Source organism: Echinops telfairi, unplaced genomic scaffold (assembly GCF_000313985.2).
Source record: "Echinops telfairi isolate 266 unplaced genomic scaffold, ASM31398v2 ScPeMD7_7424;HRSCAF=8462, whole genome shotgun sequence".
In the NCBI taxonomy this organism is placed as follows: domain Eukaryota; kingdom Metazoa; phylum Chordata; class Mammalia; order Afrosoricida; family Tenrecidae; genus Echinops; species Echinops telfairi.
The window spans coordinates 28,357,503-28,371,144 of NW_022111324.1; the positions used below are offsets into that span (position 1 = coordinate 28,357,503).

The following is a 13,642-nucleotide window of genomic DNA, read 5'->3' on the forward strand; positions in this document are numbered from 1 at the left end:
ACCATTGTAAAATCATGTAGAGAGATAAAGAACAATAATAAGCAGCAGGGGAAAATTAAAATTTGGCTGTAGTTGGATTTCGGTATTAGAAGTCTAAAGAGTGTTTCCTTTCAGCCAATGAAAAGGAATTCTTTGTCTGTCTTATCAAGACTCACAGTAGGAAGATGGCATTGCCAAGAGGGAGAGGTGAGAGCTTAAAGTGAGAGGACTGAAACAGGACCCACATCCAGACAATGACTGCTTTGATTAGACTGTAAGTCCTTCCCTACTTCACTTCTCAGCAGTAGTAGGCAGTGGCTCAAGTCAATGCTCCCCTTGTCAAGTTACCGCATGCTGAGAAATAGTTTTGTGCTTTCTCAGTGACCATTCTAAACACATCAACCACCACACTCAACCAAAATTTCACAAATACAACCTAAAGATTGAATACGACCAAGTGAAATCTGCCCCTTTCTTCTTAAATTATAAAACCAAAGCATTCATTTGAAATATATCTCTACCAATACCAATTTCAATTCTATTGTTACCTCTCAGAATTTGTCCTTTTAGATTTGTATCTTTATAGACAGTTGCAATCAAAATATATGTAGAACTCTCTACTTTCCCTATTATTTAATATCATATGAAAAAACTTGGTTATGTTTCTAGAGGAATTAAATTAACACTGCATCATATTGTTTAGAAGGTCATGTTATGAAGGGAGGCCAGTCCCTGGAAAAGGACATCATGCTTAGTAAAGTGGAGGATCCTTCAGAATAGAGGAAGATTCTCAGGGAGATGGATTGACACGATGACTATACTGATGGGCTCAAGCAACTCAATTGTGAGGATGGTGCCAGACGGGGCAGGTTTTGTTCTGTTTTGTTTTGTTGCTATGAGTCAGAGTTGAGTCAATGGCATTTATACCTATTGTGATATTACTTGTCTATATCATAATAGTGCCTAACTATTTTATTTCCAGTGAATTATAATGAGAAGGCAAGTAAACCTTATTGGGCGGGGGAAGGCAGAGTTCCACATCTTTCTTCCTCTGAGCAGGTGGGGGGGTCTCAAGCAGTGCTTGAACATTGCACAGGCCCAGGGCACATTTAGATATTCCACTAGAAGCTACATGTTCTGACACAGGCATTGAAATCGTCAAGGCTGAATATAAAGATGACTTACTATTTAAAATAGAAAAATCCACACTGATCATTTGAGCCAAACTTCACAAGGTTAGACAGTAGGAGGGAGAATACCCCAGACACTGAGTCTGTGAACAGGGGCACCTGTGCAAGAAGGAGATACCTTCGTAGGCATCTGCAGTCCCTGCCCATGCGGGCTTCCTCCCGCCTTGAATGGGCAGCCTGGTTTCTGGCCACAAGGCTTCCACTGTAGAGAAGTGTGCTCCCAGGCTGGAGCGGGCCTTTAACCCAACCTCGCTGCCATCAAGTTGTTGCCGACTCTCACAGTGACCCTAGAGGACTGTGTAGGACTGCCCTGTGACTGTTACTGTTTACAGGAATAGAAAGCCCTGTCCTTCTCCCACTGTGAAGCTGCTGGTTTCGAACTACTGACCTTTTGGTTAGCAGCTGTATGGGTAACCACTGTGCCATCAGGACTTCTCTTGGAATAGGCCTTTAGTAAAGTTGTATCAGCTATCTCTCCTTCTCATGGGAAGCTGCCCTGTTGCAGGCTCTGGAAGACAGGCATTTTCCAAGGGTGAATAAACCTCATTGCCCAGCCTCAGTTGGTACTTGACCTGGGAGTGGATAAGAAGTATGCTAAGACCTGCCATCTGGCCCATTGTGAGTGTTTGGAGATGGTGTAAGCTGCCTGCTGGTCCAGAAAGTAGCTGTGGGACAGGATCAGGGAGGGGGCTTTGGAGTAGCACCTGGGGCATCAGGGTAGGAAAATGGGTGGCAGAAAACCCTTCCTCTGAAGGAAAGAGGTAAGACCACGCATGTGTCCAGGGTCCAAGCTCCGAAGGCATGCTCCATCGCTGCATTGGACTTCTCTTAACAAATATATTCAAGATGAAAATATTAAGAATTCAAGACAGTGACTGCAAACCATTAACTCCCAAATTGGGGTCCCTTCTGTACAACTGCATGGGTCTAGAGTCCATGAAGCACCCCATGCTCAGACACTTCTCTTTGCTGTATTCAAGGTCTCTCTCTTGAAAAGTGTTTGTTTGCTTCTGCTTTCTCCTGTTAATTGTATGTATCCTTAAGTATTTACTGCCCATTTCTTAAAGCATTTAAGCAAAACCAAAGGTGTATCATTTAATATGTATTTTAAAGAATGTCTATTATATTTTTAGTACTGTATCTGATTCTTATATTTTTTTGCACGTGAAATGTTTACTTCGTAAGTAGGTCCTTTGGACCACAAAATTGTATTTTCCCTGAAAACATGATCAAAGGGTTGTATAAATTTCTTTAGATCTTGTGGAAACAATCAAGGCTGATGTTAAGTCTATTCTTCTAATGTGGAAACATGAACAATATCAATGATCCTTTTCTAAAAGCTTGCTAAAAGATATATTTTTATTTTCATCAACATTTTTACCTCTATATAATTTTATTTTGTTTGTCCATAACAAATACATTTTTTTTAAACATTGATGTTAAAAAATGATCTCAGACAACAATTATAACTTGGATTTTATTTCCAGTATTTTTATATTAAATTTTCAAGCACATTTTCTAAGAAGAATATAATGATTTAAATTTCAAATAATGATCTTGAACAAGGTATTATTTTCTTTTTGTTTGCTCTTGGAGGACTTTGATTACATTGGAACATTTTAAAAATGAAATCAGATTTATCAAATATCAAATAATGTTTTGTTTTTATGTTCTTAGTCTCTGTGAGAATACCCTGACAATGCATGGTGGAAGACATCCTTTTATATTTAGGATTCGATGCCAAACTCAGAGTCTGGACTTTGCTGAGCATTAAAAATCTGACGGCTGTCTTTGCACAGAGTGCTGCTGGCCTGGCTGAGTGCCAGCCTGAGCAATAACATCCTCCTCAGTGTACCTCAAAGTCCGGTGTCAATTATGAAGGCATTCTTCGTTGCTTCCTGTTCTAAACAGCTGTGTGACATTGCTGAATTCATGGGGCCATGTTCCTGATCTTTTCCATATCCTGTTTCAGCAGGCCGTGAAGTGAACTAATCCTTGCATTGTACATATACTATCCGCAATTTTTAACAGATGCATATGTTTAAAGTTAGCATAGAAGCTATTGTCAGCATGAATAAATATTTTGGGCAATGAAGTAGAATGCTGTTTCATTCAATATCAAATAACATGTTATACATGGATTCATCATTAGCCTTAATTTTATGAAACACAGCAAAATATCACTTTGTCGCCAAAATAATCAGTCAAGGAAGTTAAGTCATCCTGAAAATTACCTGTTCTCGTCTGAGTAGGGATGCACTCTGTTAAGTGAGTCCTGGAATATATTGGCTCAGCTGAAAGTCAAGAAATGGTCCTGTGTTTTTAAGGATTAGATGCGAATCTTTCAAAACAGAGACTGGACGGCAACATTAGTTGAGTGAGGATAGAACAATCTGAGAAGAGTGGTTGCAGATCAAGATGGCAAGAGTGAAAGTAAATCTATATTTACTTTCTGTGATCTCCCAAAGCAGGGAATATAATTTACTAATTTTATTCAGAAAAACATGTGGTGCTTTGAATATGTATATTCATCCTAACTACATAAAAGGCATTCACTTGATATGTACTAAGTTAATTAACTGAACGTCAGCTTTTTAGATGAGTCAAGAATATGTTGAGCTCCGGTTCATGAAAGGGCTTTTGAGCAGGCCACGGCCTGAAGTTGGGAATTTCTTTGCTCTTTTTTCATCTTCTATTGAGCTGGCCAGCAGCTATGATGGTGTAGTGGTTGCAAGTTGAGCTGCTAACTGCTAGGTAAAAAGTTCAAAGCCTGCTTTGCAGGAGAAGACAAGTCTTTCTACGGCCATAAAGAGTGACGACAGTCTTAGAATCCCCCAGGGGCAGTTCTACCTTGTCCTGTAGGGTCCCTGTGAATCAGAATGGATTCAATGACAGTGAGCTTGGTTTTTGTATTTGGTTTTGGTTGATCTGGCTTTTTCTCCAAGTGCCAACTCGAGCCTGGTCTCTCGTACATGTAAACTTCCATCATGTCAGTCCTTTGGATTCATATATTTCTGTGCTTCTTCGATGATGCCTTACAAATAATGATTACTTGGTTGATACTTTGTTGTTGTTGTTGTTGTTAACTGCTATGAAGTCTACTGTGATTCATGACCAACTCATATGACAGAACATAATGTTGCCGGGTCCTGTGCCCATCTTTTTGTTCATTGATATGCTTGAGTTTGTTGTGCCTACTGTGTAATTTGACTGCCTTCCAAACTAGGAAGCACATTTTCCAGCTATATTAGACAGTAAACTGTTGTGATTCATAAAGTGCTTATTGCTGGGTTTTGGAAAGTGATCACCAGGCTTTTCTTCCTAGTCTATCTTAGTCTGGAAGTGCCCTTGAAACCTGTCCACCAGGGGTGATCTAGCTGATATTTGAAATACCAGTGAGCTAACATACATCATCAGTACAAACCACCACAGTGTAACAAACAGCCAGATGGGTGGTGGTTAATGAAGTTAGAGATTCTCATTTAAGTTTGTCATGTATTAATACATTTGTAACTTATTATAAATAAAAGATCAAATGTTCCATATATATCTTTTCAATGAAGAAATTGTGAGCACCACTATCAAATCATGTACAGGCAGCATTTTTACCCCAGAAGGCAGCAAACATTATCCTAATCATCCAGAAACTGCTCTGCGTAAAGAAACACTACGAGGGGCAACAATCTCTTGGTGGAAAGGAAAAGGAAGTGAGGAACTGGATGCCAATCTTGCCAAGTGAAGCAGTGAAAGAAAACAGTATATTATGGACTTCTTTCCATTATTTTCTCAAGTACAATCAAGCGACTCAGATTAGGAGAACAATGGCTGAGATTCTGGAACTATAGCCAACCATCTGATAAATCCCCAGGAAAGAGGAAATCACAAAATTACGGAAAAGAGGAAAGACTTCCTTAGAATCTCTGACATGGTATTTCTTTCTTTCTTTTTTAAGCAAAAGTGTTCTCTTGAAGCATGGAACGCTCCTTAGTGCTATGATAGTGTGTGTTACTTTACTAGTTCTTTTGCTTTCTGAAATGAGCTATATGAGGAGGCTTCAAAGAGTTTGTGGAAAATTTCCAGTGTCCTTAAATTTTCTTTTTTCTTGAATTTTTTGAAGTCCTTCCATGTGTGGAAAATCTGCCTCAATAGATTAATGTAAAACACAAATTAATATTTTGGTTAATATTAACAAACAACAACAACAGGAAGATGGCTTCTATAGAGTTGATTCCACTAGCAGTGACCCAGGTGTCCCTGACTAGACTGTGCTCGATCGAGTTTTCAATGTTTGTGATCTTTCAGATCACCAGCCCCTCCTTGTATTGGAGCTGCCAATGTTGTGGTTAAAAAACAAAAACACAAATCAAATTCACTGCCATTGAATTGATTCCCACATCGCAGGACCCTATAGATTAAGGACAGTGTAACTTCCTTGCGGCCTTCTGGGGAGTCGCTCCTTTGCAGGCTCAGAAAGCTTCGTCCTTCTCGCATGGAACAGCTGGTTGTTTCCAACTGCTGACTCTCCAGGTCAGGAGCCCTGCTCGCAACCCATGGTGCCACCAGATCGCCTTTTCCTTTCTCGAAGGTGCTAAACATTGAGTGAAGGAACCAGTAAAGAAACCAGGAAATCATACGATCATGTGCCAGATGCGATGATGTCCTAGGTACAAATCCCCAATCCCACTGACATCCAGTCTATCCCAACTCCTGACCACCCTCTACAGGGTTTCTGAGACTACAAACCTTTATGAGAGCAAACAGCCTCATCTTTCTCCCTCAGAGCAGTAGCAGTAGGAAGTCAAGGATAACCTTCCTGGAGGACAGGTAGCTTTGGCTTATCACCTAAGCTTCAATTGTCTAGAGAATTAGATCTGTTCTACTTATTTCGTGAGGTTGTTGTGATGCTCATCTAGGGCCAGTGGAAGTTGTAAAATTGTTGCGAACAGTTTGTTTTTTTTCCCCCAAAACCATCTTATTGGGACTAATACAGGTATCTTATCCTTCCATACTATTTATTTGGAAACAACCCTTTAAGACCCCAGATACTATTTTATCTGATAGCAAGGCATCATCTAATTTCTTCACCACACCTGGCTGTAGCACCCATATCTTCTGTGTTCCCTTCCTAAGGGCAAGACCCAAGCAGGGCCGTGACATAAAAACTAATTTTTCTTAGATTGAAGCTAGGGTTTAGTGTGATCCCCAAATGGTTTTTGTCTTCCTTGGCTCCCTTTTAAAACCTCCTTGTTAATTTATGGTAGAGAGTCTTATTGATTATCTCCCTGGGGCATAAAGATCTTCTGTTAATATTTTTTTTATTAGCCCTTGGTACTAATTTTTTTAAAGCACTGTAGAGAGAGGGATATTGAGCCAATGTGGGCTAACTCTATATCACAGTACCTGCATTATTCACCTGTACAGATTCAAACTATGGGAGTTGGTTGCCAAGGAAAATTTACAATCATATTCACTGGGAATTTTCTTCACAGGCTTACCAGAATAATATCTATCTTAATACAGCATATAGGGCATTGATGTAGCAAGATCATGATTGTCTGCCTACTGACAGTTAAACCATTTTAGTACAGTTGCCTTCAGCCTTCTCAGACACCATGAATTTTCAGAGTTAAGTCTTCAGATTATGTCTGAGGTAGAGACCAGTTAACCTAGTGGAGTTTTTGTATTGGATCTCATTGCTGCAGCCTCTGGAGAATTTTTTGATGATAACTCATTTAATTTGATGATGACTAATACAGGCATTCCTCATAGAATTGACACAACATTCAAGAGAACACTAAGTGAATAAAGTAATTTATTTGCTTGCTTACCATAACTGAAATCCTGAATCTTTACTCCCTTTTTGAAATTGTCCTTGGTTCTTCCTGATAGACAAAAGTTAGTTTCCCCTATTTTAATCAGCGCTGCCTCGCTACCTTTTTCGCACTTCTGTTTCTGCATGTACTACCCTGTGCTGTAATTGCTCATTTGCATTTTTTAACTTCTTTCCTGGACTCTCAGGATTGTAACCATGCTTGAATATCTTTGGGTTGTCAGCGGTAACCAAATATAGTAAGTGCTTGATAAATGTTTGTTAACTAGATCTGATAAGGTATTTTCCAATGATGTCTTGTTGTGCATGTATCATAGCTATTGGGCAACAGTGATAGATAACACAGGGAAGAACGCATTTATGATCCTGATGGTCTAGTATAGAGGATAAAAATACAGATGCAAAATTGCAGCACAAAAGAAACATGGGGAAAGTAGTGAAGCAGTACTGATTAGAGGAAAGGGAAAGAAACCCACAACTTTTCTAAAAGAATGAAAGAGGATTTCAAAACGGCGATAACGATTCAGGATTTCAGTTGGGGAAAGTAAGTTAATAAATTATTAATGTTCTTCACATTGAAAAATGTGTTCTATTAAGGATATTATCCAGGCATGTGACAATAAAGATTTCTGGGTGCTGTGTGGGTGAATTAGGGACTCAGCATGGCCCATCTGCTTGGGGTCCAGAGGGAACTTGGAGAAAACGATAGTGGCATAAGCATTGCTAGAGCAGGGAGCTTGGAAGAGAGAGAAACCCAGTGTATTGGATGCACTGTAGAAAATGCTATTGAAGATATTTTCCCTTTTCTTCATTCTCAATGTTTTAACACTCTGCACTTTCTGAACCTTGTCTTTCCTCATTTGTATAACAAGGGGGTTGAGTCCCATATCCCTTTTTAACTCTACTAAGAAGTTTTTTGGGCTCATGATTTTACATTTATTTTTTGGTGCATTTTCTTTGCAAACAACTGAGTAAAGTAGACCTTAATAAGGGATGTCTGCATTCTGTGGAATGTTATGCACCTTCATTTTTTCCACCCTTTTAATACGCAAACATTATCAAAACCTTAAAAGAAAAGTAAAGGGCGGGGAGGAGGATCTGGATGAAGGACATAAGGACTTAACTGGGGCTTTCCTGAAGACATGCATGAGAGATAAATGACAGTGGGGGAGGCCATGGGAATGACAAGCATGAACAGTAGCCTTATGCAAAGAGTGTTGACGAAGTCTGAAGACTGGACAAATACAAGGGAGGGCCTGGAATGCCTTGGAGAGCTCCCACTTGATTCTGGAAGCACCAGAGGGCCATGTTCAGGCAGGACGAGAGGACGAACTTGTACCTGCTCCATGTCCTCAAAGGCTTGGCAGGGGATGAAACTAGCATGAGCGAAAGGAAGAGCGAGGGAAGTTGCTAAGGACGTAACTGGCACAGGACTCCCGTGAGTGAAGAGAATGAAAGCACGTGCTGAAGGGAGGAGGATTGCTTTTGCCAAGCAGTCATGTCGTTTGATCCAAGCGTGCTGAAAAGGATGCTGAGAGCTGGAGGGCTGTGGCAGATCGGCAAGCCTTTGCCTCCAGAGTATTTCTCAGAACTGATACAAGATTTATCTCAGCTGTCCAGAGTGGTGTGCAGAAATGTTTTTATCTCTGTTAGAAGCAGGTGTATATCTGAGACTGGGTAACTAAAATGGAAACGACCCAGTTTGTTTTTTTAAATAGCGTCCTTTAATCTCCATTCTTGAAGAACCAGCATATATCCAGAACTATTTAAAATGTTCTTATTTTTATGGATGAGGTTCCTGCATGGATACATTTTTATTCTTATGCAATTGTCCCCAAACCCCCGTATCCTTTGTATTTATTTGTACTTCTTGAGTTTTAAATCCTAGGATTATTTCAGCATTATCCAATGTAGAAACATAGAAGCTTGGCTTGACAATGCTGCTGACAATTTATATGTCAGGGTGTAACTGCCTGGCATATTCTTTGCTGTTTTGCATTCCATTGAAAAATATGCCTTTGTTTAGTCTTGAGGGAGTAGGCTTCTTGGACTTTCCGTATTCTTGGGACATGACTTTGACACAGCCAGTAACTGCGCTGCTTTGCATGGAATGCCGATGTTTGCACTGTCTCAGAGCTTCTCCAGTATCTTCATCATTCCTTTTACATACTGCAAGGTGTCTCTGATCTATAGTGAAGGATGGAGCTGTCTTCCCTCATGTAATTGCTAAGAAAATTACATGGGTTATGACAGACAAATCGTGCCTTCTTTCTTCTTTACCTCATTATTTCTAAAGCCTGTTTTGTACCACATGGAGAACATTACAGAAAGTCTGGCTAATTAATTATTATCCGTTGAAGCTATGAAGTCCTTTACAACTAGCAGTATGCCTTTGAAGCTAGAAAATGCTTTGTAAAACTAAATGTTAAATATCTTTATAGTTTTGTATTATAGTTTTACATTATAGTTTTAAACCCAGCTTATACCATCAGAAAAATATAAGGAATGTCCATATATGAATGCTCATATGAATGTTAATATTATTACTTAAATACATGATATTTTCAGAGAAAATGATTTCTACCTTCTAATTCATAAGGTCTACTTTCAGCTTATCTATTTTAAAGATTTTTTAAGAACATAATCTTTGGTATTTCACAAAGACATACTCTGTTCTACATGATAAGTACACCATTAACTTTTCCTAGACTGGCATCTTCCCCAAAGTTAGTTCTTTGCTGTCCAGGGAATGCAGAGGCCCCAGAAGTTACCATTTGAAGCAGTGACTGGCGCGCTCTATTAGGGCACTCATAATGGCAGCCATTGCCCCTAAGGAAATTACAATGTGCAAAGCCAGCTCAGGAGAATGGCAATAGTCAGCAATAGGGAAGGAAGTGGTTGAGACAGTTACACAGTGTCTTCGCTATCTAGTGTTCCTATAACAGAAATGCCTATAAGTAAGAGACTATAACAAATAGATGTTTATTATCTCACAATTTAGAAGGTTAGAAGTCCAAATGCAGCTAGCCCCTTCAGCTCTAAGGGAAAGCTTCGGCTTACGTGGACTCTGGGGGAAGGTCCTTGGCTCTGAACTTCTGTTCTGGGGCAACCTTCATTTAGCTTGGCATCTCTCTCTCCCAGTCTCTGCTTACTCACTTGTTTATTTAATCTCTTTTCTATTTAAAAAGAGACTGGTCAAAAAACATGCCCTATACTAATCCTCTCTCATCACCATAGTAAAGGTATGTCATTCCCATATGGTAATATGGTAATACAAGCTTAGAGGTTAGGATTCACAGCATATTATTTTGTGAGTATACAGTTCAATCCATAACATGCTGTAAAAGTTCATTTATTTATTTCCCCTTTTTTATAATTTTCATTTGAATTTACTGAAAAGTGTAGATACTTTTTGTACATTATCCTGGAGACAACTTAATTGTAGAATAAGTAAATGATTTATTTAGTTAGCAATCCAGTAGGCACTCGTCCACTAGAGTAAGAAAGGACCATATCTGGACCTCAAGACTATCCTACACCATTTTTTACTCCCTTGAGTATTTACTAAAACTAAGAATGTAATTTTATGTCATTTACAGCAAGTTTTTATGGTTTATAAGCTATTCATTGAAAAACAACCTTTCGTTGGTGTTTTGTTCTTATTCTTAAATATGTGGTGCACCATGGGAAAGCATGTAAAAAATAGTAAAGTCTTGAAACCTACTGCTGGCTTTTATTGACCCATGCCATTTTTACCTTCACAGAAATTGGGCCAGTTACAATCACCACCGATCCCAAGAAATTTCAGTATGAACTCAGAGAGCTCTATGTTCAGGTGAGTGCTTGCTTTTAATTTTACTTCTTTTTAGGGAATGTAAAATGGTGGTGTGTGGTTGATTTTTCCTACAGTTAAATATGTGAGAAGGCATTGTTGGGCTGTTAGGAACCAGGATAAACACTGTCTGTCTTTATCACCTGAATTCTGAACCAATTGAGCAGTGATTGTCGAAGAGGGACATGTAGGATTTAAAAAATTATCTTTATTACTAATGCTTACTTTCGCTCTCATAGAGCAGATGCCAACCTATAGAGACCCTATGTGTAGAAAATGTAGCTTGCTAACAATTCCTTGATTTTTTTATCCTTACTTGAAAAGCAACACTGGCAGCATCATGCACCATGGACTGAGCTGGCAACCACAGGTCCGTGGTTGGGACCCACCAATCTAGAATGATGAGGCTCTCTCCTACTGTGAAAACAGGAAGTCAGACACTCAGAGGCAGCTCTCACCTGCCGTATTGGGTCTCTATACATGGAATGGACTCAGTAGCAGGAGTTTGGGTACTCACCTCAAAGGTGCCGTGGTGGCTTAGTGTGTTGCACACTGACCTACCAGCCACAAGCTATTCAATCATGCCAGCCACGCCTCCTCTGACGGAAGATGAGGTATATACTCAGTAGCAGGGGGTACTCACAAAATGTCCTACTATTTTAGATGACTAGGAACCTTGCTTTTTATAGGTAAGAAATCACAAAGGGAGGGCCAACTTTGTTCCTACTCCAAAAGTTAGCAGTCGATAACTCCGTCTTCTGTTAAGAAAAAGTGCACAGGTAAAGAGAAAGGGCAAGAGTGCGACTCCAGAGTAGACCCAAGTGAACTACTGCTCCCAGGCCAAGTCTGCTCCCTGCCTGCTTTTGTAGATGAAGCTTTATTAGAACACAGCCCCACCAGGCCATTGATGCATCGTCTTAGGCTACTTTCATGCTACAACAAAAAGTTGAATAGTTGTGACAAAGATGGTCTGTTCTCTAAATGAATGAAAGCACGAAAGAAAGAGTGAATCACAATGAATCACAAGCGTATAACAGACTCAATGTCATTGTGTTGGTGCCACTCACAGCCACCCTAAAGGCAAGAGCAGAACCTGCAGCCATAACTCGTGATGGGAGCAGGAAGTCTCCTCTTCGCCCGTGGCGTTGCTGGTGGGTTTGGAATGCTGACCTATGGTGAGCAGGCGAACACTCCACCCATGACACCAGGGCAGCTCTTTGTCTGATCTGCGAAGCTTAAACTATTTACTCTCTGATGGGAAAAACAATTGCGGATACCTATTCTCTTAGTCTCTTCTCTTAGAAATATAAGGAACAGTTCAGACTTCTTCCCTACCAACAATAAAATATAACTACAGTAATTTTGATAGTCCATGATATAGATGTGTATGTTTGGTATTTTGAAATTTTTGACGATAAGTAAAACTATTTTTGTTGTTAAAAAACAAATAAACAAACCCAAGTTGGTCCCTTGTGTTACAGAGCAGCGCTACTACCTAGGCTTTCTTGATGAATCTTTACTGAAGCAGTTTTCCAGACATTTCTTTCATATTGCCCTTTGGTGTGTTTGAACCACCAACCTTTTGGCTAGAAGCCTATCCTAAATTGCTTTCAACATCCAGCCTTCACTAATTTTGTTATTAAAGAAAGTGGGCCCTAGCATGGATTTTAATATTATTCTGAGCACAGGTTGTGAAAGTTGGATAGATGTCTACATTTACTCCATTACTGCTTTGAGATTATCCCCCAATCTTTTTCGTTTCTGTAACTCCTTCATTGAGTGAGGCTCTTTCGCTCTTATTACCCTTCAAGGTCTAGTAGTGTTTATTTACTATTCCCAGATTTCTGTGGCAAGCTCTATCCTTCATCTCTGATATTGACACTTGGCTTTTGGCTACCTTTCCATCATATTCAGAGACTGAAGCATTCATGAGAATGACCTAGCTAGCCGACCTTCAGTTCCTGGATCTGTTCTTCTGCAATGACCTTTCATCTACAACATCTAAGGCTCTATCTACATAGACATCTCTGGAACTTGTCTTCACCCCAAATTATTTAATATCTTAAGTAACTCATTCAAGCCTGGTAATTTTCATTTACCTAGCTTTTTGGTTAAGTTTCTTTCACTACAACGTATCCTTCGTTTTCATCAAATTCTTCAGCCGATACTTTATTCTAGGATACTGGCCTCTGTACTTTATTTCAGAATGGTCACTCTCTTTTTTTATCACTTTCTTTTAATGCAGTTTTTACATTCCATTATTAAGAAACAAGCAAGCACAGTCAACCACCACCACTAACAGCAACCACCAAAAATCAAAATAAATGAAAACCTTTCGCTCAGTCGCTTATCGCATTTCTGTTCAAATCACCAGACAAACGCTCATGCTTGTATGACCGCAGATACTTGGCATTCTTCAGTACTGTCCCGGAGTCATCAGCTGCTGTGGATGTCAAACAACTTGGAAAACTGATTCCACTGTAAATTTAAAGCCCCTGTCTCAACTGGACTCTTCATATTCCCAGGTTCTGTTATGTTTCTTTGGTCAATTAAGTCATCCATTCCTTTGCATTGCAAATCTCACCCACTTCCATCAAACTTTATCCCACTCTCCTTCTACAGTGGACGGTTTCAACAATTGCTCTTTATTTTTATATCATTTTATTGGGGGCTTGTACAACTCTTATCACAATCCATACATCCATCCATTGTGTCAAGCACATTTGTACATTTGTTGTAATCATTATTCTCACAACATTTTCTTTCTACTTGAGCCCTTGGTATCAGTTCCTCATTTTCCCCTCCCTACCC

The 13,642-nt window shown here is 39.6% G+C and overlaps 1 protein-coding gene across 1 annotated transcript in view; it reads left to right on the forward strand.

Annotated features, from left to right (window-relative positions):
- Window positions 1-13,642, forward strand: part of HMCN1 (hemicentin 1) — a 562,350-nt gene that overhangs the window by 116,374 nt on the left and 432,334 nt on the right. Inside the window, exon 2 of the mRNA XM_004706670.2 lies at window positions 10,764-10,834. Within this exon, the coding sequence (XP_004706727.1) occupies window positions 10,764-10,834 (71 nt within the window). The remainder of the gene's footprint in view (window positions 1-10,763; window positions 10,835-13,642) is intronic.